Source organism: Doryrhamphus excisus, linkage group LG8, assembly GCF_037039965.1.
Source record: "Doryrhamphus excisus strain RoL-2023G ecotype Guam linkage group LG8, RoL_Dexc_Guam_v1.1, whole genome shotgun sequence".
Lineage (NCBI taxonomy): Eukaryota > Metazoa > Chordata > Actinopteri > Syngnathiformes > Syngnathidae > Doryrhamphus > Doryrhamphus excisus.
In genome coordinates, this window is record NC_136364.1 from 16,593,858 (window position 1) to 16,621,522 (window position 27,665).

At 41.5% G+C, this 27,665-nt stretch overlaps 1 protein-coding gene across 1 annotated transcript; it reads right to left on the minus strand.

Moving 5' to 3' along the window:
* Positions 1-27,381, minus strand: rpa1 (replication protein A1). Its single transcript, XM_058080426.2, has 16 exons — positions 27,304-27,381; positions 26,884-26,962; positions 25,608-25,716; positions 25,421-25,509; positions 25,273-25,350; positions 22,690-22,798; positions 22,212-22,314; positions 22,028-22,096; positions 21,690-21,882; positions 21,444-21,580; positions 20,704-20,852; positions 12,465-12,594; positions 7,233-7,409; positions 4,978-5,085; positions 4,774-4,860; positions 1-611 (listed from the first exon to the last, which is right to left on the minus strand). The coding sequence occupies exons 2-16, from the start codon at positions 26,912-26,914 to the stop codon at positions 504-506; spliced, it is 1,677 nt and encodes a 558-aa protein (XP_057936409.2). The 5' UTR covers positions 26,915-26,962; positions 27,304-27,381; the 3' UTR covers positions 1-503.
* Between the last annotated feature and the right edge of the window lie 284 nt (positions 27,382-27,665).

Here is a 27,665-nt window from a genome sequence, read left to right on the forward strand (position 1 = left end):
AGATGTGTGTATGTTTTTATTTTAGGTCAGGTTAGAATACAAATATAATGGAGAACATAAACAGTTACAAAAACACTTGCAACCCGCTTAAATAGAAGAGCTGTTTTTCTGCAATGTGCTTGGAAGTCAGAGAGCGGGACGAAAATGAAAATGGAGAATAAACAGACTTATCATGGCTGTGCAGGTCCGGTCCAGCTACTTGCAGTGTGTCAGTGTAAAAAAAAAAAAAAAAAAAAGTGTAAATAGTATTCCATAATCACAGTGCATGAAGTCACAACTGGCTGACTTAAGACAAGACGCACTGCTGATGTCGTTTGTGACTCGCTGACCCGGACTTACACGCACAACGACTACATTACAAAAAAAAGAAGTGTTCAACAGAGGAGGATGTTTGCAAAAATTATCGCAGCCTTTTGCCAAAAAACAGCGCAAGTTTCACTTCCTTCAACCAGCGCCAAGAGGATACTCGCAAGAAAAGAAAAAATACATCGGAGCTGCACACACTATTTGTCGGCTTGCATTTTCCTGATGTTTATGAGCAACCTCTTGCAGTAGTCCTTGTGGTCGACGGGCTTCACTTCCATCACAGTTGCCTTGATCCTGGATTCATCCTGACAAGAGAAACAATCGCATTTAACATTTTAACAAAAAACTGATTTGCCTTGCAATAGACTTGTCAACTTCCATAGATGCAAATGTTGAACGGAAAACCTGCAACAGTGGAAGAAATAAAATGAGCCCATCACCTTCGGCACGCAAACAGGTGAGGCCGTATGCGGATCCTGATCAGCCCTGAAGCTAACTGTAAACAAGCTGGGCTAATACAGAAACCCTGCAGGTCACTCGCATGCTTTGTCGTACTCAAAGCTAACAACACTTTTTCAAAGAGAAATTGTATTGATTGTCTGGAATGAATGCTGTGGAAGGGCATCCAACCACCATGGACAGATCCCAAATGGGAATCAGGGATCAACAACCCAGGAGCTTCATAAAATGGCATACCAAAGAGTGCAGCTCGACCCGCTTATCTCCCATCTGACATTGGAGATATATATATATATATATATATATATATATATAATAGATAATGGAATATCTTCACTACACAGTACTTAATATGACAGACATGGTGTTTGCAGGGTAAGCTTTAAATGCCACAAGCACCCCCGCAGCCGTCTAGATGGCAAGGTCATATCTACCGCAGCTATTACTCTTCTGCATGTAAACACGTTATTCCCTTTGTCTCCATTAGTCCGCCACTGATGAATGTGAGGTCTTCCTTATGGACACATGTCCGTATTGATGAGCAAGCATGACACTGCTTATTATGATGAAAGAGAATGGTGGTTATAGATCAAATAAAACTAAAACTTTACCAACTCAGGGCCCATTTGAAAATCTAAAAAAAAAAGTCTGTGGCCCACCTTTGTCCTATAAACAGTACAGAGGAAATGCTGCGTTCTCAGAACACTTAACTTATTATTATTATTATTATTATTATTATTACAAAGATTCAGGATTGAAATGAAAGCAGGGGTACAAAAGAAACCCAAACTTTTAATCCAATTAATTCTCATACTTTTCATAACTGCATTCAAGACTGGCATGATGACCAGAGTTACGTTCCAATCATAAACTATATAAGGTTCCTAAAATATTGTGACATGTCAATAACACTCAATAGGTTATTAGGCCTATAAATGTATTTTTTTTAATTGTGCAATAAATATTTTACAATAAAAATAATTTTAAATTTAAAAATAAATAATACAAAATATTTGCAAAAATGAATGACCACTCATGGCCCACCTGCAGTACCACCACGGCCCACCAGGTGGCCACTGCCCACACTTTGGGAATCACTGCTCTAAACTATTAAGTTACCGTAAAAACACCAGCTGGAAACCTCGTGTATTTTTTTTTTTGTAGCCACTACGACACTATACACCAGGGGTGAGCAAACTACAGCCCGGGGGCCACATGCGGCCCACCAAGCGTTTGAATCCGGCCCGCCAGATGCTTTGTAAGTATTTCAACTTTTAACATACAAACTGGCAACATGACTTGCAAGTCGGATGTCTTGTTTAGTAAAAATAATAAAAATAATAAAACTGTAAAATTAAATTACATAGTTTGATGTGGTCTGATGTTTAAAGTGCTCCTGAAAAACATACAGCTGATAGTATAATACTTTTACAAATAAATTTAGACAAATAATTCAAGGAAAATTATAAGCATATTAAAATAAAAATAGTGTGTGTGTGTTTGTGTGTGAAATATATGTTCTGGCCCCCCAGAAAATTTTGTTAACCCAATGTGGCCCATGAGTCAAAATATTTGCCCACCGCTGCTATACACAGAAGTTATTAGTTATACATTTTAAATTTGCTATCAAGTGCTTAACTTTTTTTTTTGCACTTGAATTTAAACAAATAGAGGTTTTATGATGACTGTTTGAAACGGATTGTGATCAACATTCCAACATTCAGTCGGCAGAACCGCAAAATAAATCAGATTTCCACTCTAATGGAGGCTTTTTATGGCGATTTAAAAGAAACTCCTAGTAACGGGTGCGCTTGGTGACCTTCTGAGGAAAAATGCTGAGAAAGTGCATTCATGTCCTACTGGATGTTAGGATGATAGCACACCTCCGAAAGGGCAGCTGTAAAACAACCAAAGACTAATTGGATTTTGTTCTGGACTTCGGTTTTTAACTGAAGAAGACGGTGGCGTCCATCGGCGACATTCATCACATGATGGCTGGGCTGGAGTACTAAGGAGGCGTTTTGCAGGTGTTGATGCAAACGTGGTTTCGGGAGGCGGCGGCGACGACCAGGCTGTGTCTGTTTGCAGCAGCACCGTCGGGCCCAACAAGAGCTACACAGTGGCTTCTTCTGTGGGGGACATAGGCGGATGCGGGTGCTGGCTGGACTCCAAGCTTCCTGCTCGGAGCCCCAGCCCAATCAATTCTTTTATGCACCACAAAACAACCCTCTGTGTGTGTGTTTGTGTGTGGCCTCGGAAACAGTGGCCGCAAAAAAAAAAAAAAAAACATGTATGTACTTCTGTGTGTGCGCCTCTTAAAAGCCACTGAGAATGAGCATCTACTGTCAGTCAAAAAGAGAGCGAGGTATAGATCATTATGGGATATACAGTGAAGAAAATAAGTATTTGAACACCCTGCTATTTTGCTATTTCTCCCACTTAGAAATCATGGAGGGGTCTGAAATTTTCATCGTAGGTGCATGTCCACTGTGAGAGAGATAAACTAAAAAGAAAAATCCAGAAATCACAATGCATGATTTTTTAACAATTTATTTGTGTGATACAGCTGCAAATAAGTATTTGAACACCTGAGAAAATGAATGTTAATATTTGGTACAGTAGCCTTTGTTTGCTATTACAGAGGTCAAACGTTTCCTGTAGTTTTTCACCAGGTTTGCACACACTGCAGGAGGGATCTTGGCCCACTCCTCCACCCAGATCTTCTCTAGATCAGTCAGGTTTCTGGGCTGTCGCTGAGAAACACGGAGTTTGAGCTCCCTCCAAAGATTTTCGATTGGGTTCAGGTCTGGAGACTGGCTGGGCCATGCTAGAACCTTGATATGCTTCTTACGGAGCCACTCCTTGGTTTTCCTGGCTGTGTGCTTCGGGTCGTTGTCGTGTTGGAAGACCCAGCCACGACCCATCTTCAATGCTCTGACAGAGGGAAGGAGGTTGTTCCCCAAAATCTCACAATACACGGCCCCAGTCATCCTCTCTTTAATGCAGTGCACTCGTCCTGTCCCATGTGCAGAAAAACACCCCCAAAGCATGATGCTACCACCCCCATGCTTCACAGTAGGGATGGTGTTCTTCGGATTGTACTCTTCATTCTTCTTCCTCCAAACACGCTTATTGGAATTATGACCAAAAAGTTCTATTTTGGTCTCATCTGACCATAAAACTTTCTCCCATGACTCCTCTGTATCATCCAAATGGTCATATGCAAACTTAAGACGGGCCTTGACATGTGCTGGTTTAAGCAGGGGAACCTTTCGTGCCATGCATGATTTCACATCATGACGTCTTAGTGTATTACCTACAGTAACCTTGGAAACGGTGGTCCCAGCTCTTTTCAGGTCATTGACCAAGTCCTGTCGTGTAGTTCTGGGCTGATTCCTCACCTTTCTTAGAATCATTGAGACCCCACGAGGTGATATCTTGCATGGGGCTCCACTCCGATTGAGATTGACCGTCATGTTTAGCTTCTTCCATTTTCTAATGATAGCTCCAACAGTGGACCTTTTTTCACCAAGCTGCTTGGTAATTGCTCCGTAGCCCTTTCCAGCCTTGTGGAGGTGTACAATTTTGTCTCTGGTGTCTTTGGACAGCTCTTTGGTCTTCGCCATGTTACAAGTTAAAGTCTTACTGATTGTATGGGGTGGACAGGTGTCTTTATGCAGCTAACGACCTCAAACAGGTGCATCTGATTCAGGATGATACATGGAGTGCAGGTGGACTTCTAATGGGCAGACTAACAGGTCTTTCAGGGTCAGAATTCTAGATGATACACAGGTGTTCAAATACTTATTTGCAGCTGTATCACACAAATAAATTGTTAAAAAATCATGCATTGTGATTTCTGGATTTTTCTTTTTAGTTTATCTCTCTCACAGTGGACATGCACCTACGATGAAAATTTCAGACCCCTCCATGATTTCTAAGTGGGAGAAATAGCAAAATAGCAGGGTGTTCAAATACTTATTTTCTTCACTGTATGTTGCAACTTACGTTATACGTTTCCAGCTTCACTCTGTTGCGGAACACAAATGTGTTGAAGTTGGCGTGCTGGAAGATCTCGTCAAAGGCGGCTTCATTCTGAAAACGACATCAAACATTTGCATCATCTATAACTTCAGTGCACGTCTTGCATAATTTAAGGAAGAAGATGAGCTTCAATGCACACATTTTTTTTTTTTTAAAACCACTGCTTACCGAGTCCTTCAGCTGTCCCAGATAATCTGCGTTGTGGCCCAAAATGGCCTCTGCGCTCTCCTGGAAGCAGGTCACCCATTGGTTGTCTCCGTAATCTGAAATATTGGCCTGACAAATATAAAAGAACACTGAAGTTAGCTGCTTGAGAGGACCTTCTCGTAAAGAACAAGTGACTGCACTTTAGCTAATATTTGATTGATTGATAGTCTTGTAGCAATTAAGCTATATGTGTGGTCTAGTCTGCAACAAGTGGTCTTAAGAAGAACAGAACGTCAGCTGTGGGTAGTAGTGAGCTACACACAGACACCAAAGTTTCTCTGTAGGGAAAAACAGTTCAACTGATGCTCACAAGAGCATTGTAGCACAATAGCCACGTTTACATGGACCCAAATATTCCAATTCCATTGGGATTATTTGCTCAAACAGAAAGAATCTAACCTTTGTATACACCTCATTCCGAAAGAAAAGTGCCAATCCAAATGAATATATAAATCGGATTCCTGGGGGTGGAATATTCCTTTCCCCAATCCGATTGAGGTATCTTGTAACCACTCAATCAGAAAGCTGTCAGGGTGCGTTCTTCTTCTTCTGTTGTTTATTGGCGGTTGGCAAGCAGCTTTCGTGTGCATTAGCGCCATCTGTGGAACAGAATCTAAACCCTTCTATACGCCATTCACAAGTCCAGTTTTATTTAAAAAGAAAATACATATCTATATAAAAAAACATGTGCTGAGCTTAATTATAAAATATTAGCAAGATGGAACTTTATCTTTTCCTGTTCCTCCAAGCGTTCTTTCAGCGAATGCTGAGATATGACGTAACACGCAGCTCGAGATGTTCTTCGATTAAAAAAAAATAGAGGTGAGCAATCGGCTTTGGACTGCTGCGGAAAGTTTGTTTTTGATTCAAACTAAATTTCAAGATTGGAGGAACGAAAAATTGGTAATACGGAGTTATTCCAACAAGTGAAAGAAAAACTCGGGGAAGTCGGTATCACGTGATGTTGATGTTTACGTTTTACTGCGCATGCTCCATTGACTATTCTGGTTGATTATAGCGGCACATGTAAACAAAAGATTGGAATATTCCTTTCCATGGATACCATTGTTTTCGGAAAGGTCATTCGGAAAGGGAAAAACTCATGTAAACGTGGCTAATTAAAGTCGCTAACTGAAGTGAACTTCGATGCAAACAAGGCTTATCATAGACATAAACTCGCCTACTTATCAACCGAAATGGTTCACGTCTGCTCCAAATTCTTCGGAAGATATGCTAGCGTACATGTAATACAGACATTATCGAAGTTTTATAATCATTAGACAAATGATCAGTGATTTATGGGCGATTAGTTGCTAATTCCGCCCGATGCTCCTGCAAAGATGGCAGTCATGTTTCTCAACCTAGAAAGAAAAATTCGAGGAAGTCGGTATCACGTGATGTTGGTGTTTACGCTTTACTGCGCATGCCCCATTGACTATTCTGGTTGATTATAGCGGCGCATGTAGACATGCGATTGGAATATTCCTTTCCATGTATACCATTGCTTTTCGGAAAGGTCATTCGGAAAATGAAAAACTCATGTAAACGTGGCTAATGTGTTCCAAAAACAGCTTCTATGCGTACAGGAAGTAGAAAGTACTCCAGCAATGCTGTAATACCTGTAGGAATTAGCAGCCCCAACTGTCAAGGCTACCATGAATATATATCAACATCTTTGTTGATCCATTATGAGATTCCCGCAAAAAGGATTTTTGGATAATTCTGAAATACATAATTTTCAGTTTGGCATTTTACCTTTGTACCAATCTCAAGCTATTCATTAGACTTCAATAAATAACTGGGATGTTTTCACACAGCTCCATTCAGGCAGCATGGCTCCGTTCAATATAAAACTGCCACTGAAGATATTCTCCCATCACATGGAAAATAAATGTAAAACAATTAACTTATCAATAATTTATGCACAGAAGAAGACAGACGGTTAAGGAAGTGTCTCTTCACTGAAGGACAAAGACGGAACAAGAATGCAAACTATGAATATTTGCATATATCAGCTTTTTGTGCAGGAGTAGGAGGGTAAGAGCATGTTTTAGGCTGAATCCACCAGGGTGCATTTTCCTTAAACAGCATGTTTTTAAATAAAAATAGTATTTTAGCATTGTTTTACTGCATAATCTATCATCCAGAATAAAAAAAAAAAAGCACGCACATCACAAGGATGCGGCCTGAGGGGAGCCCAGTGCTGAGTCACTTACAGACAGGATGAGGCGGTATTTGAAGTTGGGAAACTCTTTGTCACACTTTTCGCAGCGGAACATCCCATTCTGCTGGTCCACCACTTTCTTGTTGCAGTCTTGGCTCGGACAGGCCTGGTACAGGCAGTATTCCTTACGGAGGTACACAATGGTGGCGAGGCATGTATAGTAGTCGGCCTAAAATCGGGAAGAAAGAAAAGTGTTTTTTTGGAGAGGTACTGTAGCTCTTTCATGACCGATGCTTCAAGCATAAAAATGAAGTGGACAAAGCAAAGACAAGGACGGCGTGTTAGTGGTGTTATATGAGCACGCAGGGAGCGGCGCTGGTCCAGTGCAGAATCCTAATAGCGACGACGTAAATGCAAATGAAAGCGGTGCCTGCTGCCTCTGGCGCAGAGGCGAGTCTTAGACACCGGCTGCACATAAATAGCTTTTAGGAGACATCCCTTGTTGGAATGGAAAATACCCAAAGCAAGGGAAATGGATTTCACATTCATAAATAGATGAATACAAAGAAGAGGGGGGGGGTCTGAATGTGCTGTAATGAAGAAATGAAAACTGGGGGAGAATTGGGGGGGGGGCATCACTCCTGCGCTGAGAGGGCGCCACAGCTTCATGCAAATGTTTAGAAATAATTCTTCTGCAAGATCTCAGCACGGGTTGCTAGTCCTTTCATCCACAAGTGACTGAGGTCAGAGGTCACTGACAATGCACTTGATATTCATTCATTTTCCGCCGCTTATCCTTAGGGTTGCGGGCATGCTGGAGCCTACCCCAGCTGTCTTCGGGCGAGAGGCAGGGTACACCCTGGACTGGTGGCCAGCCAATCACAAGGCACATATAGTCAAACAACCATTCACACTCACATTCATACCTATGGACACTTTGGAGTCGCCAATTAACCTAGCATGTTTTTGGAATGTGGGAGGTAATCAGAGTACCCGGAGAAAACCCACACATGCACAGGGAGAACATGCAAACTCCATACAGAGATGCCCGACAGGGTGGAATCGAACCCGGGTCTCTCATTGTGGTCTGCATGTTAACCACTTTTACACCGTGCAGCCCAATGAAACACTCCTAATGCACAAACGAATTCACAATTTGCGGTCTGTTCGCACTTTGAGGCATTCAGTCGACCGAGGGGGGAATCGAACCCGGGTCTCCCGGTGTGGTCTGCATGTTAACCACTTTATCACCGTGCAGCACAATGAAACACTCCTAATGAACAAACTAATTCACAATTTGCGGTCTCATCGCACTTTGAGGCATTCAGCCGCCTGAGGGGGGAATCGAACCGGGTCTCCCGGCGTAGCATGCACGCTAACCACTCCATCACTGTGCAGCCTGATGAAACACTCCTAATGAACAAACTAATTCACAATTTGCGGCTTTTCGCACTTTGAGGCGTTCAGCCGCCTGAGGGGGGAATCGAACCCGGGTCTCCCGGTGTGGTCTGCTTGTTAACCACTTTAACACCGTGCAGCCCAATGAAACACTCCTAATGAACAAACTAATTCACAATTTGCGGTCTCATTGCACTTTGAGGCATTCAGCCACCCGAGGGGGGAATCGAACCCGGTTCTCCTGGTGTGGCCTACACACTAACCACAGCCCGATTAAAAACTCCTAATGCACAAACTAATCATTCAGAATTTGCGTTCTCCTCGCACTTTGAGGCGTTCAGGAGCACTCGTAATTTTGAGTGTTCGGCACCAATTGTTTTTCATTTTAATTCCCATGCCGCACTTTGGGAATCACCGTTATTGTGCACTCAGTGGTTGTACAAGTTCTACACAGTATGGAGTCTGAAAAGTGAGGGGCCGGCGCTTCTTCATTGGCTGTTATGATTCCCTTCCAACACCCCACATGACCCAATCCCCCTCTCAAAAGAAGTTCCATTAATCAAGTCAATCCCCCGTCAATTAGTGTGCCGTTGACCAGGGCAGTCGTCCAGAGAGAGGTACAAAGTTTGTTTGTCGTTTCTGTCAAAGGCCGTTACAACCACAGCGGCGAGGTGGCAGGTTACTGTCACAAAGGGCAAAGGAGGCCACATGGAAGCAGGAGATTGTGGCATTGACACTTTGTGACAGGGGTAATTAATCGTACCCGACTTTCTCTGGGAGGGTCTTGAGACGCTTTGACACCGATGTCGGCCTCCTCTCAGGCGGGTTGAGGACAGCCTCGACTCAGCTCCTCTTGTCAGCACCGGGGCCACATCACACACGAGAAGCGTGAACTTCCATAGGCCGGGGGTCAATACCTTTTTTTCCTGCTTGCCAGAGGACGCCAAGAGAAGAAGCCTTCACCTGACAGCCGGCTAAAGCTGGCAGTCTTGATTTGTGGGCGAAGAAATACAAGGACGACTTAAGCTGTATTGTTGGCCTTCAGACAACAGAGGAGCCGCAGTGGCAACTCAAAGAGGCATAAAAGGTGAAGCCATAAGCCATTTACTATCTGTGACTGAAAATCCTGCACTTTAGGCCACTGAGGAAGGAATTAATAGGACACCAGAAGGAGGGGTGGGTCACTTGCAGCCTCGAGCGGCATACAAAAGCCCAGTGTGCACCAAGCAAATCAGTTGTAAAAAGTGTGTAGTTGGGTAGTTTCCTGTGCTAAGAGCTGTGAAATGTACTATGGATGCGTACCAAAATGTTGTACCACAATGGCAGCGCTGCGGTACTAACGATATCGGTGCCTCATTTTGCTGCTAAATTATAGTAATAGTCACCATTAATTCTAACTAGGGCTTGGTGATATCCACATTTTTAAATAGATATTTTGTTTAAGCACAATATCAAAAACAAACATTCATTCATTCATTTTCTACCGCTTTTCCTTATGAAGGTCGCAGGGGGTGCTGGAGCCTATCCCAGCTGTCTTTGGGCGAGAGGCGGGGTACACCCTGGACTGGTCACCAGCCAACCACAGGGCACATATAGACAAACAACCATTCACACTCACATTCATACCTATGGACAATTTGGAGTCGCCAATTAACCTAGCATGTTTTTGGAATGTGGGAGGAAACTGGAGTACCCGGAGAAAACCCACGCATGCACGGGGAGAACATGCAAACTCCACACAGATGGCAGAGGGTGGAATTGAACCCTAGTCTCATAGCTGTGAGGTCTGCGCACTAACCACTCGAAACCGCCATCAAAAACAAACGTAATTCATATAATATAAATTGGATTTGCGCTGTTCCCCTTGTATCTTGTAGCACAGAGATCTGCCTCGCTCGGTTGTGTTTGTGTGTCAGCGCTCTTTAGCAAAGCTGCTGCCCCGCCCACCCCCGACAATACAAACTCTCTGAGCAACATATTTTCTCAAAAACGACAAGCGACAAATCTAGCTTGGTGTCGTTGGAGAGTTTCTGGTATTTGGGAACACAAAAGTGAAAGCACTGCAGTGGAGATCCACACATCCTCGAGGCGGAAAGTCACCGGGGTGGATCCGTCCTGTTTTCCAGAACGAGATCTCAAATGAAAGTATCTCTTAATCTACATTAAATTACGACTCATTACACTCCAGCCTCATTCGGAGTCAATCAAGTGGAGGCTGGAGGTGAGTCCAGTTTTTTGTACTTCTAAACATAATTAGGGCTTTTTTTATTCAGGTTTTTGTATGAAAAAAAAATTCTGTACTTTGAACAGTATTTGAGTTTTCTGCTGACTTAAATATTTACCCCGAAATGGAGCCTTTTCTTTAGTGCCCTTGGTATTAGCTGGGAATTTGAGTATGCAGGCCTTGCATACCGAAAATAGTGAAACAAACAAAAAAAAAATCCCTCACTGGTGTTCCTTTTGCTACATGTTCCCCCATTTTTACTGATTTTGTTTAATTTTATGTGCAGCGGGCCAAAAAAAAAAAAAAAAACAACTACCGTGCCACACTTTGGACAACCTTTTGGTTTGTGTCATAAGAAATGTGTAACACTAGCGTGTTTGTAAACCTTATTGAACACAAATGTGCTTTTTGGAAAATATCCGCGTTCATGTAGACATAGCCTTAGCTTGTTAGCTTCATTTGTATCGAGCAATCAGTGGCAATTAAAGAGAGAAGGCGAGTGCTACTGCAGCTGGAACTAATCGATGCATGAGAATAGTCAGATTCGTGAAGGATTCTGAATGAATTGGAGATCATGGATTTTTTGGGAGGTGCACATCACACTACATGTAGAGAATGAACTGAACTATATGAAACGAACCGGAACGGTGTACCAGTACGGGTACGTATGTAAACGATATGATTAACCACATGTGTCAAACGGCCCCCATAGAATAGAGCTGGCCTGCATCACAGACCTCAAACAAAGTGCTTATGATTTGCATAGTCAACTAATTATTCCATCATCAACTACTCCTCTGGCAGTACAGCATTAACAGCCACTCTCACTAAGGGTGCCAGATTCAGACTAAATGTAGCAAATATTTAACGACTGTACAAAATAACACCATCAAAGACGAATATGACGGTCAAAAGTGACTTTAAGTACAGCAACCTGAATCGATGATTCGTGAAAATAGTTTTCCTTACGTGTCGCTCACATATATAGCGACTTTGTTTACAGCTTTATGAGTGAAGCAACCCCAAGACTGATGTTTGCCCTGGACCAGTTTCTTGCTTCATGCTGTGTTACCATAATCCACGATTTGCCCTTTTCCTAACTTAATCTCATGCAGTGCATGCCGAATTAGGTTAAAGTGCGTCGGCTATGCTCTGGTTGATTCACACACACTTCTGTGAGCACCATTTCCTCTCCGCAGTACAAACAAGAAGCAGGGAATTAAAGAGCACATATTTTACTTATCCACGGGCAGTAATTTCATTAGAGAGGGCAAAGAATAAAGTCTATGTAATCAATAGCACAGGGAAATGTGACTTTCAGCAAGAGCAAACAGGAAGACTGAGGAGACAGCAGATTAATGAGCTGGAAGAGGAGATCGGGAACCTTTTTAGTGCACGTAACCGGTGTTGCAGCCATTTAATAAGTTAATGATTATAAAAAAAATCATCAGGGCTGCTGGCTGAAAACAACCTTTGTGACATGACAAGGTTATACGCAGGAGAGGCTATACACTATAAAAGCTGCATTGGCCTTTTACAGCATGCAGTGTGGGCTGTTACATGTTGCCTCTATGTGCTCGTGCTTGAACATCCTCTAAGAACTCGTCATGAATGTTAATGAGCATAGCATCTCACGTGTCTGAGAGCATCAAGGCCTCGTACCTTCTGTCCGTGTCCCAGGTGCTCCGTCTTCACATCGGATAGAGTCTTCCAGTTGGTGCTTCCCCCTCCGACGCCACCTTTCATTTCCGTCAGCGACTGTCCTTCCATGGTATGGCCTTCCTTGTCATACCTACACAATAAGGTTATCCTTAGTATACAAGAATAAATTACACATGGTAATGTATTGACATTTGACCATACGCCCTAGCAAGATAGCTCTCTAAGATAATGTATTCCTGCAAATGCAAAATCATATTTTTACCCAAGAAAATCCCTCATAATTGGGGTCGAGACAGATTTACATGTTTGGTGGTGCCAAACATTTGGGTCTGCGCTTGCTTTATTGTGTGTTTTATAAGGGTAGATGTATAGACGCATAAATCAAGATATGTTTATTCATTCATTCATTCATTTTCTACCGCTTTTTCCTCACAAGAGTAGCGGGGGTGCTGGAGCCTATCCCAGCTGTCTTCGGTCGAGAGGCGGGGTACACCCTGGACTAGACAAACAACCATTCACACTCACATTCATACCTATGGACAATTTGGAGTCGCCAATTAACCTAGCATGTTTTTGGAATGTGGGAGGAAACCCATGCACGCACGGGGAGAACATGCAAACTCCACACAGAGATGGCCGAGGGTGGAATTGAACTCAGATCTCCTTGCTGTGAGGGCTGCATGCTAACCACTCGTACGCCGTGCAGCCTCCCCATTAATATTATTCATTCATTCACTACCATTTATCTTCACGAGAGTCGTGGGGGTGCTGGAGACTATCCCAGCTGTCTTCAGGCGAGAGGCTGGTGGCCAGCCAATCACAGGGCACATATAGACAAACAACCATTCACACTCACATTCATACCTATGGACAATTTGGAGTCGCCAATTAACCTAGCATGTTTTTGGAATGTGGGAGGAAACCGGAGTACCCGGAGAAAACCCACGCATGCACAGGGAGAACAAGCAAACTCCACACAAAGATGGCCGAGGGTGGAATCGAACCCTGGTCCTCCTTGCTGTGAGGTCTGCGCGCTAACCACTCCTCCGCCGTGCCGCCCAAGATATGTTTATAAAACATAAAAATTAATTGTCACCACTACCTGAATCCATCGGACATATAACATCAGCCTTTTCAAATCCGTCAATGGGCAGCAGAGCGTTTATTTTTGAGTTTGTTTGAGGGCTCAGAGAGCAAATCAGTGCAAGAGACAGGCTTGAGAAATGAACCAAGAGAAGAGGGATTGATGAGCTGGCTTTGGTCGGGGTTGTTGCAGTCATAAAAAAAAAGAAAAAAAAACAATTTTCGCTCAGTGCTCCCGTGTAATCCAGACAAGACAACAGCAAGCTGAGTGAAGGTAAAATGCAACAATTTGAGGTTGAGGAGATAAACAGTCCAAAATGGTTGCAAATATCAAAAGTGCTCACTATTTTTTGTTGTGTTTGGACCGCAAGGCATAACAGCGAACGGGTCAGGTTGTAAATACATGCCGTGTTCCTGCAGGCGTGACTAACCGAAAACATCCTTATTAACGAGGCAGACTGCTGCCTGAGCAACACGTCGCCTGCCAATTTCCACTTTTCACTGGCTAATGCGAGCACGCTGATTTACGCAAGTGCAGGCTATGCTTTTGATTGCGCCTGTGAGCTGGCAAGTGGCTTCACGTTAACCTGACTCATGAAAAACAGCCCACATGGATGAGCACCTCAACATCCGAGGTAGGTGGTTCCGCTAAAGGAAAGGATTACAAAATCAATTTGGATTTGAGCGAGCTAACGCGTATCGACAAGGCTATGTTGTACGGTCATCCAGAAGCAATTTTACTACCAGTGGAGTGTGCCATTTATTTCAACACGACTAGTTTGCGCCGCTGTAGATACATATAGAATTTTTTTTAGCTTTAAAGCCCTGGCAGATACCTCCAGGAACAAGACCAAGGTTATGTTTCTACGCTCGTTGTGAGCTGAGCTGTCATGGAGTACGTCAACTGCCAGAGAAACGAGGAAAATAGTGCACCACTTCCGTAATTTTTTTTTATTGTCATTTATACAGTAGTACATTTGCATAGGAGCGTTCCAACTAACCAACAAGTGCTTTTTAGATGCAATTGCTTTGAAATGTGAGCTAAAATTTGGGTTATGAGCTGCTAGCTATGGGCAGGCATAGACGAGGACTTGCGTAGACGTGACCATGAGACATTTCGTTGGCAATTTCACTGCTGTTTTATTGTGCAATGACAATAAAGGAAGTCTATCTATGACTGAAGACGAGAACGCTAGCACGCTAGCTCGTCACCGTCCACAAAAGACACCCAATCTTACCTTTATGCATTTCTACATAGTATCAGCATTTGGGACCAAATATGAGGTGAAAGATATACTGGAATATAGTACAGTACAGTACAGCCTTGGTTAACATCATTAATCCATCCCAGAGCATCAAACTCAAAGCAAAACAACCAACCAATGCACATTTTCCCATAGAAAATAATGAGTAAATAAGGCTGCTTCATCCGATTTCCATACAAAATCATGTGAATGGAATAGAGTGGTTAGCGCGCAGAACTCACAGCAAGGAGACCAGGGTTCAATTCCACCCTCGGCCATCTCTGTGTGGAGTTTGCATGTTCTCCCCGTGCATACGTGGGTTTTCTCCGGGTACTTCGGTTTCCTCCCACATTCCAAAAACATGCTAGGTTAATTGGCGACTCCAAATTGTCCATAGGTATGAATGTGAGTGTGAATGGTTGTTTGTCTACATGTGCCCTGTGACTGGCTAGCAACCAGTCCAGGGTGTACCCCGCCTCTCGCCCAAAGACAGCTGGGATAGGCTCCAGCATACCCCCGCGACCCACGTGAGGATAAGTGGTAGAAAATGAATGATTACTTTATACTATACAAGTATCTAAACCCTCCTTGCAACCACACTTCCTTCTTGTCACAAGACCAAAGCAAGATGCATTCACGGATACTAACCTTTTTATTATGCATGCACACAAATATGCCTTATTTAATATTAATGTTTAATCCTAAATAATCACTGTTTTTATAACTTATCATTGGTATCAGTGTCCAATCTAAAAATTAAACAAAAAAACCCTCCTTGACAAAAAGGCAGACAATGAGGAATGCAGTAAACAAAAGGGCACGTCACAGTCACGCAACACTGCCTGGGATGAAGGAGGCAGAGACATAAACAAATTAGATCCGGCAGAAAATGTGCAGCTGTCATTTGGAAAGCGGGCGCATCCCGACTCAGCTCAGCGTGGTGTCAGCGAGACAAACTAGCTTCGTGAAGGAACCAGATAATGACTGCAGGTTTGTCGGACACGCATGTCCGCCGCTTGCACGTGTCAAATGTCAGGGTGTGAATGAACGAGGACAGGCACAGACACAAGGGGGTAGATTGCCGTGGGGTGGGGTGGGCTGAGTTCTCTGGAAGCAGCCTTATCAGCGAGAAGCGACAATTAAAGCATCTCTGCCTGAAAATGGCAGAGAGAACAAATATGATGGAAAATATGTTGTCGACCAACAATCTAACACAGGGGTCTCAAACACGCGGTGACACTAGTTTGAGGCCCCCGCCTTGATATGAAAGTTTAATGTTAGTGCGGCTCGCGCAACTTTGATATGGATGCTGTATGGTATCATGTACCCTGAAAAAATTATTACGTTTGATTCATGTTCATGTTAAAGGTTAAATAACTGTTAATAGTTATCCTCCTTATCAGTGTGGAAGTGGTAAGTTTTTGGCTATTTAAGTTTAAAGGAAATAACTTGGAGGCTACAGTTTAGGTCGCTAGCTCTCTAGTTTGCGAGTTAGCATGTGTCTCAAGACCCTGCAGTTGTGCAATATGTTGTAAATAAAAAAAGTATAAATGTGACTATAGTTGTGTTTTGTCATGTCTACAGGGCTCTAATAATGCTTTGTTCATTTTAATCTGAAAAAAATTATGTCTACCCACCAACTATATGTGGTTTCTTAAGTTTTAATTATTTGCCGTTTTATTATTATTATATTTATTTATTACTGATTGATTTGCTTTATTCTTGATTTGTTTATTTTTCATCTTATTTTGTGCAGAAAAATAAAAATGAAGATATTTGAGAACAGTGGAATGTTTTATCAGAGCTTTTCTTGTAGAAAATCGGAACCAAAGCAAAGTTTATTCATTTTTTTATTTGTTTTTAATAAATGCGTTTTTTTGGGGGGGGGGTTTTGGAAAACCTGTTCAAGAAAATAACAGTCTCACCCAGACCCTAGCTCCAGTGGCCCCCAGGTAAATTGAGTTTGAGACCCCTGATCTAACACAATCAAAAAATAATTAAAAAAAATCTAAATAAGCTAAACTGATTTTCAAGAATGCAGTACAAGATTGTTGGTCCTACAAATACAAGGAAATTGCCCCCGATACTAACTAAAGTCGTTGCTAGTCTAAAAACATGATAAGAACCACAGATGAGTGATGAGGGTCACCAGGGTAAAATGTTAATGCCTTGTTTGCTTCCTGCTGTCACGACAAAAGCTAAGTGAAGGCCTACGGTCACAAGCAGGCTGACAAGAGACGTCCGCATTGGCCTTGAGTGACAACAAGAGTGAGTGAAAGCTTTGACTTCATCCGGTTCTAGAAGTAAACATGCCAGCTTGGAGCTACACTGTCTATGTTTGGGGGGTGAGGGGGGGGGGGTTGAGATTGTTTTCAAGATGTGCTGTTGCCACCTACTGGCTCAAAGCACCAATTCATGGCCACACTTGGATGCTGCATTTTATCTTCCACAATAAGAAACTTGCAGTCTGCACACAAAAAAAATGAGTGGGCAAGGTCACATGGTACTCACTAAGACTGCTGCATAAAGCCCCAAATTATTTATAGACTCGCAAAGTTTTGAGTGTGTGAATTTTTATTTTTATTTCTGGATAGAAGTGATAAGAAAATGGAAAAATACTTCAGGAAGTTGTGTTTGAAATATTAATAAAAAATATTTTCCATTGTCAGCAGGATTAGTATAAATTTTAAATGCATTTTTGTGAGCAAACAAGCCATTTCACCACTTTAAAAGATGCTAATAACCTGTAGCATCATCTAAACTGGTGGTTCACAAGCCCAAAAGTGGGTGGCGGGCCTTTGCATGGCCAAGAACTGTTTGCTATTTTTATTTTTCTACTACTAGCATTCATAAATAAGCATGACAGTAGTTGTAGCAGCTTCTACTATTTATGTTGATGTGTAGTTATCAGTGTTTCCTAGGGGAGCAGAGTGAGTGGCGGACAGGATGTTACGGCCGCAAACCTGCAAAAGGGGCATCTGTACCGGCGATCAAGTCTGGTGCTTGTGTGTCTCTCCGAACATTACTGACACCTAATGACCAGTGTGGAATATTACATCAATGTCTTTGAATGAGTCTTCTGGATAACTTATATTTGCATTTCAATTGAACCATTTTATGAGTGAAAATTTTTAATTTAGGCAAAAATGCTTAAAAATGCATATGTTGAGATGTTGAAATTGTCTCAACTCGAGTAAAACAGAAGTTAATTTGCTTGCACTTTTGAAAGAGACAATTGGCTTAAAACAAAACTTTGTCATGCAAAATAAATATAAGATTAATGTCTTTTTAAGTGTACCATTCATTTACTCCAAAGTCAATGAAAGCAAGATAATAATGATTTATTATTTACTTTTATTTATGACTATTATTTTAACCACAAAAAGCTCAACTACGGCTGCACGGCGGACGAGTGTTTAGCGCGCAGACCTCACAGCTAGGAGACCCAGGTTCGATCCCACCCTCGGCCATCTCTGTGTGGAGTTTGCATGTTCTCCCCAGTGCATGCGTGGGTTTTCTCCGGGTAATCCGGTTTCCTCCCACATTCCAAAAACATGCTAGGTTAATTGGCGACTCCAAATTGTCCATAGGTATGAATGTGAGTGTGAATGGTTGTTTGTCTATATGTGCCCTGTGATTGGCTGGCCATCAGTCTCTCGTCCGAAGACAGTTGGGATAGGCTCCAACACCACCGCGACCATTGTGAGGATAAGCAGAAGAAAATGAATGAATGTTGTAGCATTATAGCACCTTTATCCACATCAACACCTCCCACAAATGTATGGGAACTCTATGAAGTGTGAGTAATCCTTCAGCTTCCAAACAAGAAAACACCCTCTTTGACAGAGACTATTATGTGACATTAGTTGAAACACTAAGCTGTCCACTTGCTGATCGTCCCTCTCCACTAGTCAAATTTCACGTGACAACCAACCGGGCAAAAACAATTCATTTAATTCCCAGATGCCTGTGCATGATGCCTTTGTGTGAATAGAACAATGTTGCATCCAGAAGGCTGCATAGATGAAAAGTGTAAAAGCCCACGCTGGAAGAGTCGGGGTCCTTCTGAGAAAAGATTGAAAAAGGATCATCAGAGGATCCATTGGGAGCTTAATTGAATTGCTTCCTTGTTCAGTTTTCCCATCACAGGACAATCACAGCAAGACACACTCGGTGGGATGCGACCATGCTGAGTCAAAGGATTGTTTGCCGCCAGACGTCTTTGAATGGAAACACACAATAAGACATTGAGCATCACTATACGGCGGTGGTTGTCTATTATTTTCTGTCATGCCCCCACCGGGGGACAGAAATATTCCCACATCTCCTTCCATGTGAAATAGGTACAGACTGAACTCAAAACTGAAACCAGCAAAATGCAACAAAATGGAGAGCAACAACTCTTGTCGACTATTTAGCTTGTTAGCACCCTATGTTGCGAGCCAAATACTGCAATTAAAGTAGGAAGTAATATTGCAGTTGGAAACACTCTATACCGTACAGTTACATTTATTGCAAATGGTGATGTGAAATCGGAGGTTCACAGAGCTGTACTGCACAACCTCAGAGGAAGTCATATTCAGACGGATAAGGTTCTACAAGTCAACCAATCACAGGCTTTATGGTCCCGAAGGAAATGTTTTTTTTTTGGGGGGGGGGGGGGTGTACGACATGCTACATAACACGGTTTGTATGAAACACTATAATATAATTAAATACACTTTTCCCACCTGGTCTTTACATTAAAGCGTGTTGAAAATATACTTGGCTGCACGGCGGTCGAGTGGTTAGCACACGGACATCACAGCTAGGAGACCCGATTTCAATCCGTGTGGAGTTTGCATGTTCTCCCCGTGCATGCGTGGGTTTTCTCCGGGTACTCTGGTTTCCTCCCACATTCCAAAAACATGCTAATTAGCGACTCCAAATTGTCCATAGGTATGAATGTGAGCCCTGTGATTGGCTGGCGACCAGTCCAGGGTGTACCCGCCCTCTCGCCCGAAGACAGCTGGTATAGGCTCCAGCAGTAGAAAATGAATGAATGAAAATATACTCAGAGCTTGAGTCGTGCCCACACAGCCACACAAGCTAACTCCAGCTAGCTGCTATTCAGCCAACTTCGAGCGGCGTTTATCACCATTTCAACCAGTGAGGGGGTCGTTTAGTGTTTAATGATTTTGTGCCACGATTGAGCTGACTGCCGAGTAAATACTTCGACACGTGAACGTTCCTTCTCTACACGACAACAGCATTGCACTCATCTTACTGCATATACTATACATACATATACATATACATATATATATATATATATGTATATATATATATATATATATATATATATACATATACATATATATATATATATATGTATATATATATACATATATATATATATATATATATATGTATATATATATACATATATATATATATATATACATATACATATATATATATATATATATATATACATATACATATATATATATATATACATATATATACATATATATATATACATATATATACATATATATACATATATACATATATATACATATATATATATATATATATATATATATATGTCATCAATTCGGCTTGTTTCCATTTATCATTTCCACTGGCATAACCAATTTTATTACGATTGAAAGAATCTATACCGGTATATAAAATATAATCACTCCAACCCTAGTTGTGAGGTACCATAAATAAACTCGGATGGAATCGATTGGATGTTTACTAGCAAATAACGCTTCTTTCATGTGGAAGACCAGAGACAGAAACTTCAATTATAATCTGTAAAATATAATGTATATATATGGCTAAAGCCGGAACATATAAGATGGTTTCCGACATTGTCACATGTACGCACAAAGCAAGGAAGCTACTCCCTAAACTGGGCTTACCAGCCTCTGAGCTTGTACGCCTCGGGGATGTCTGGGTTGATCATCAGGGTGCTGCTGAAGGATGCGGAGAGCGAGCGGCCACCAAAGTCAGAGACCTTTGCTCCCTTAATGGCCACGACGGGCTGAGACGAGCCGTCGAATTTCTCCGCCTGCACAAAGGAAAGACAACCATCATGACCTTGGTGTCATCTTTTCATTTCATCTACTGATTTTTTTTTTTACCGAGGTGACCTAATAACCTTTACTTGGACTTTAGTTCAGAGTGAAAGTGCTGATTAGAAAGAACCAAATAAGCAGACAATAGAAAGCAAGGCTAATAACGGGATTCTCAGATGAAATGAATGATCTATTTGACAATACAAAATGCCATACATCTTACAACCTGTGTTTGGTTTAGGGTTGGGCAAATCAATTAGCTGCCACACATGTAAGAGACCCGAGTTCGATTCCACCCTCTGCCATCTCTGTGTGGAGTCTGGATGTTCTCCCAGTGCATGTGTGGGTTTTCTCCCACATTACAAAAACATGCTAGGTTAATTAGCGACTCCAAATTGTCCATAGTTATGAATGTGAGTGTGAATGGTTGTTTGTCTATATGTGCCCTGTGATTGGCTGGCCACCAGTCCAGAGTGTACCCCGCCTCTTGCCCGAAGACAGCTGGGATAGGCTCCAGCATCCCCCCCCCATGACCCTCGTGAGGATAAGCGGTAGAAAATGAATGAATGAAAGTTTGTACTCACTTCATCTCCCCACAACGTGACGGTCACCAACTTGCCAGATGTGTCCATCAGGTTGAGTGTCCTCTTGGAGACCTCGCGGTTAGATTTAGTGGTGAGGCGGGTCACCTCCTCCACGCTCTTGCACACGCCAATCACGTCTGTGCGAGACACCACAAAAATACAATTACTTCAAGTTGACAAACTACACTACAAGACCTTGAAAACAATACAAGACACGGGCACGGAGTTCGGAACAATTCCCCTTACCCACGATGGCGTCCTTCTCGGTTTTCTCCAGCTCAGCGATTGAGATGAAGTCACACAGCACCATGGGAACGTTGCAGTTCTCTTCACATGGCGTGATGGAGGTGTCTCCATTCAGAGTAATCTCGTAGTCATTCTTCACTGAGGTGTACTGCTTGTTGGCCACCTTCAGGGAACCCTTGGAGATGTAGTAAACCTGGACCAAACAGAGAAATATATCAGGATGGCTGGTGATTGGAGGTAATTTATTGCTGTGCAGCCTCAAAATTCTCTGCGGCTTCCATCTCGGAAAAGCTTGAAGATTAGATTTTAAGAAAAAAAAAAATTGGCATTATCCTTACCTTGCCAACTTCAATAAGTGAGTAGAATGTGTCCACCTCTTGGTTGAACCCGGTCACTCTTATCTCACCCTGTGACAAACACATAGTGTCACATCACACAAGAAGGGCAAGCGAGGCACCTGCACCACATTTCCGTGCCAACCGGTTTGGGAAATATGGGAATAAATAGCAGCATGACACTCACGCTTTCGTCCACGAGCTCCATGGAGAAAAGCTTGCCATCGCCGCGCGAGTTGCTCCATGTACGGATGCTGCTCTTGTTGGTGACGCGCACACGAATGGTCCACCTGAGGACAGATATTACTTTATTTTGTGGGTTTCTCCGTGTGTGAGTGACGAGAAGTAAAGCTCTGACACACTTTGGCTCTTCCTGTATAAATCTCTGGAACAGCAGTTATACACATGGTCAAAAAAGGGGTACACCCTGGACTGGTGGCCAGCCAATCACAGGGCACATATAGACAAACAACCATTCACACTCACATTCATACCTATGGACAATTTGGAGTCGCCAATTAACCTAGCATGTTTTTGGAATGTGGGAGTACCTCCACACAGGGGAGATTTGAACCCAGGTAAACTGACTGTGTGGCAAATATGCTAACCACTGTGCTGTTTTGTCCAAAAAAAAAAACCAAACAAACAAAAAAAAGCAAACTCACTTGGCCAGGTACGGGTTGAGGCTGGCGATGGGCACAACTTTGAAGGTCCCCCCTGGGGTCCCGGGCGTAAAGGGCTTCTTCCCAAATTCTTTGTTGACAACTTTGTTCACTGAGAATGAAAAGGACAAGAGAGTCGGGTAAATGACCTTGAGGGAGTGCAAAAAGTGGGGGGGGGGGGGGGGGCAAGAACACTTAGCAATGTGTAAAGGTTCAGTCAATGTTTCCCTGCCTTAATTTTGCATCCATCTGTACTGTGAACTTCAGCTTTACAGATGCCATGGTTAGTCAATATTAGCCATTGTGGTAACTTGTGTGAAAAGGAGGGTGGCCCAAGTGCAAGATGGCAACCTTGTGGTTGCGAAGGATAACTCACAAAACCAGAGTAGAGTGTGAAATGCTTTTACCTTTACCCGCCAAAAGAAGCAGAGAGAGCAACAAAGAGAGAGAGAAGGAGCGCGGCCCCAAACATGTGAGACTTCCCCGTTTGAACAAGCGTCGTACATTTGATTTGCGTGCAGCTCACACAGAGGATTAGAGTTCAAAGTGTCCACTTAAGTCCCCCCACTTGGCCAACCACTGCACTCATGGTAATTAAGCCCCCAGCTCAAGCATGGGCATGCACAGAAGTGAACAATGACTGTGCTGATGAGGATGCTCGCCTCAGACTCAATCCCCCACACGTCAGATTAGAGGGGATGAAGAGCTGCTATGACTGAGAGCCAAAAAAAAAAAGAAAAAAAAGAGCTAGACGGCCCCTGGTACAGGTTATCAGATAAGGTGCTCATCCATCACCAGTGACATCACCAGTGATGTCCTTTATGATCCCTCACATCTCATTAGAAAAGTTAGCCACTTTCTTACCAATAACAAAATGTGCTTCATAATTTGAGACAAGTGTATTTCATTATACGGCTTATACGGTTTCTACCTTTTTATACAAGACTCTGAACTAAAATTTTAGATCATTTTATATCGCCGTATTGTGATACATCCCTAAAATATTGTGATATATGGTTTTATTTCATTTGAACATGCATTAGATTACAATTGAATGCATCACATAATCAGTTCACAGTTCCACATGTCCAAAAGGAGTAGGAAGAAGCAAAGCTTATTAAATCCTACCCCTCCATCTGGTACTTTTACAATCAGTAACTGTTACATTTGTTCACTTCCTGCTTTCCTATTATAGTTTACGTTTTTATTTTTTGTGTTTTTTTTTATTTTTTATTTTATTTTTCATTAAAATTGTATTATTGATGATAATAGATATTATTGACAAATTTTTGAGACCTTTAACATCGTTTAGCAAAAAAACATTACAATAATGCTTCATTTTTTTAATGGGATGGTAGTGTACTTTTACAATCAGTAACTGTTACATTTGTTCACTTCCTGCTTTCCATAATACAGTTTACTTTTACAATCAGTAACTTACATTTGTTCACTTCCTGCTTTCCATAATACAGTTTACTTTTACAATCAGTAACTGTTTCATTTGTTCACTTCCTGCTTTCCATAATACAGTTTAAGGTTTGTTTGTTTTTTTTTTAATAATGTACCTCGTACCAAAGTACGAGGTGATATGACCATACAACGACATTATGTGTACCATAGTAAGTGTCAATATAGTGATATATATAGCACATCATGACTGGTTCAAGACTCTTCATCCTTGTATTTAGCAAACATCAACTGCTGTATTGTTTCTTGAATTGGCTCATCGTTGTGCATTGTTTGAGTTCCTTACTCAATCCATTCCATAGTTTGATTCCACATACTGAAATGCTATGGCTTTTTAACGTAGTCCTAGCATATAAGTGTTTCAAATGTAGTTCTTCCCTGAGATCATATTTCTCCTCTCTTGTAGAAAAGTATTGGATGACATTTTTAGCTAATTGGTTATTTTTAGCCTTATGCATTATTTTAGCTGTTTGAAGATGAACTATATCAGCAAGTTTAAGTATTTGTGATTTTAGAAATACGGAGTTAGTATGTTCTCTGTAGGCGGCATTATGAATTATCCTTACTGACCTTTTTTGCAGTACATTTAGCGAGTGAAGATTGCTTTTATAGTTATTACCCCATATTTCCACACAACAAGTAAGATATATATGAGAGAACTTTATGCTAAGGTCCATATTGTCCAAACCTCACTTTTTATTCATTGTCATCCTATTCACCGAAACAAGTACACACACACACACACACATAATCTATGGTGATAAAATAAGTAAGGGAACAAAATTATAAAACAATTTGTGAGAAAACAGCTTTCATTGGGCAGTGCAATTTGACAGCAATTTAAAGCTCAGAAGAGTAGATAAATGCTGCCATCTGGTGGTGAAAATGTAAAATACCTGTATTTTACCCTTTTCTAAAGGTCAAAGTGAAACATTTTAAAGCTGGTTTTTTTTTTACATATTGATACAGCATTTATATATACTTATATAGCAACCAGGGGCGTATAGTCACTCATCTACAGAGTAGCAGTGATTTTTTGTAGTGGTGGGAGACATTTAGCTTTAAAAGGACTTAAAAATTCTACCACTTCAGTTAATTAGACACCCAACCTTGACTCACCGTTATTTCCAGTTTGAGGTTGCAGTGGAGGGCGGACGGCAGGGGGCGGGGCAGCCTGTTGGGGTGCTTTACTCTGGCCTGCATGAGTGATTAGTTGTTTTTTTTTTAATGTGACACAGGTAAATAAACGCTAAAGTGTTCACCTTACCATCAGTGTAAGGTGTGGGGTCACCGATGCGGCCCTTTACTTCCTCGGCGGACTTGATGACCTCAATCTCCAAAATGATCACCACACGTCTGAAATTTTGTACAGACAAAAATTAAACATTTTGGAAACAGTCAATATAATGTAAATATATATAAACTTTTAAAAAAATAATAAAAAAGACACATACCGTCCATCCTTCAGAATGTTGGTCACATGTCGCTTGAGAAGACAGATGCAGTTCGGGGCCAGTCGGTTATCCTCTGCCATGCTGTTGAGCTGCGTGCAGAGCATGAAAGCTGCCAAACGGAGCAGATGCTTTCATGTCATTGTGTCTGTTAGAAAGTCCACGGTTTTTACACAAGTATGTGTTTGTTTCGTTGATGTCATCAATAATGTTTCACACTTTGTTGGGAATCGTTTGGAGAAAGAGGAGGTCTCTGCCCCGCAGCTGCATCTCTCAGTTCGCTGGTGTGTATGAGTGTAACAGAGTTAAAAATGCACTGTATTATTTATTTTCTAAATGTGTGAATTTATTATTATTTAGTAATTGTGTGAATTTTATCTCAATGTGTTATTTTTTCTTATCTTGTTTACTCTATTTTCATCGCTTTCCTTGTATATGCTTTATTTTATCCTTTCACTTCTGCTCCTCCCGGGCTTCCATAGTTGCCCCCAGCTCTGGTAGCACTCCCTCTCTTTGCCACACAACTTGGTTGGCATTGATGAGGGTAAGTCCAGTTAAAGAGCTGCAGACAAAATGTGTTTAGTTTAAGATTTGGTCATCTGTGTTGTGTATATTGTTTTTATGTCGATATATATTTGTCATTTCAAGTGGTTTTATGTTATTTTGACCGTTGGTTTTAGTTAAAAGGGCCTCTTTTCATTTACATATCTGGCAGAATATGCGTTACACTAGGCCTGTTGTGGTTTTTGTTACATTGTGTAATTTATGTTCCGTCTAAAGAAACTTTATTTTCATTCTTTTGTCCTTCAGGTATGTGTTTTTCTTTTTTTTTTTTTAAATCATAATACTTTTTGTATGTCACATGTCAATCACTCCATCCCATTCTCGCCCCCACTCCGTTACCTATGTTGGCCACTAGTTGGCAGTGTTGTGAAAAACTTGTGAAACATTGTAAATATAAAATCTGTGTTTTGTTTATCACCATTAAAACAAGTACTCCCTTTCTTTGCTAAATAAAACGTGGTTGGCATTGATGAGGGGTGCAGAAGTGGAGAGGAAAGAAACTTTATTTTCATTCTTTTGTCCTTCAGAGATCTAACATGGCCGTTACATGAGTAACAGGAAGAAAAGCTCTGACTCGCTTGGTAAGAAGTCATTTGGCACCATAAGACAAGAGTGTTGTTTAATACCTTATAGTAGTTATTGTATATTCAACTAAGCGTCTCAAATGATACTTAAAGCATCCGGAGAAGATGTTAATGATATCCCATAAACTTACAGGACATGGTGTGTTGTCCATCACTCATCATTACCCGAAAGCGAACAGGACCGCTTCCCCCTTCGATCTTTCGAATGTTCTAAAAATGGAAGAGAAAACACTGTGAGAATACTTTAAAGATCAATTTCCATATTTATATATTTACACATGCATGCTTATTCAATGAATTCACTTTACTTGATGGTATAGAAAGTCATGGTATGAGAGTATAAACAAAAGATCTGTTGTTTTATTCCCAAGTGTCAAACATATTCTCACAAATTGACAACAAAATGGATGCTGTTTGTTTGTTTGAATGAGAAACACAGTTATTCCGCTATGCACGTCGTTATTTTTACGCCAATTACATTTATTAAGAATATTGGTAAGCAGGTTTAACGATATGGGCAATAAATTTGACATGTTAATGCTTTTACTTACCACCAATTGAAGCACTGCTTCATTCCCACCATTTCCACTTGACAGGGCCTGGAATCATTTATAATGGTCAATATATCACATGAACAGTTAAAAAAACAGCCTTTATTCGACGTTCAATCATTACACACAAAAACAGCAGCGTTAAAGGCATGTTAGTGTCAAATGTTTGCTAGCTTGTTTTTAATCCATTTTAGCATTATCCTTCATCGGCTCACAAAGACCAAACAACTACAACACCACATAAAAGGGATAGCCATACCTCAATTGCTCCTTCAGACAGATCGATCATGTTTGCGAATAAGTAATGCAAGTAATGCAAGTATTTTTTTCAGAAAAACTAAGAAATCACGCTGGACGAAGCT

Bases quoted from the DNA above. Each gene is read 5' to 3' on its own strand.
- rpa1 (XM_058080426.2), bottom strand. From the start codon at position 26,914: ATGATGAGTGATGGACAACACACCATGTCCT. The intron at 25,510-25,607 runs GTATGTGTCTTT...ACAAAATTTCAG, and splicing joins AACATTCTGAAGGATGGACG to ACGTGTGGTGATCATTTTGG. The intron at 22,315-22,689 runs GTGAGTTTGCTT...ATCTGTCCTCAG, and splicing joins CTCAACCCGTACCTGGCCAA to GTGGACCATTCGTGTGCGCG.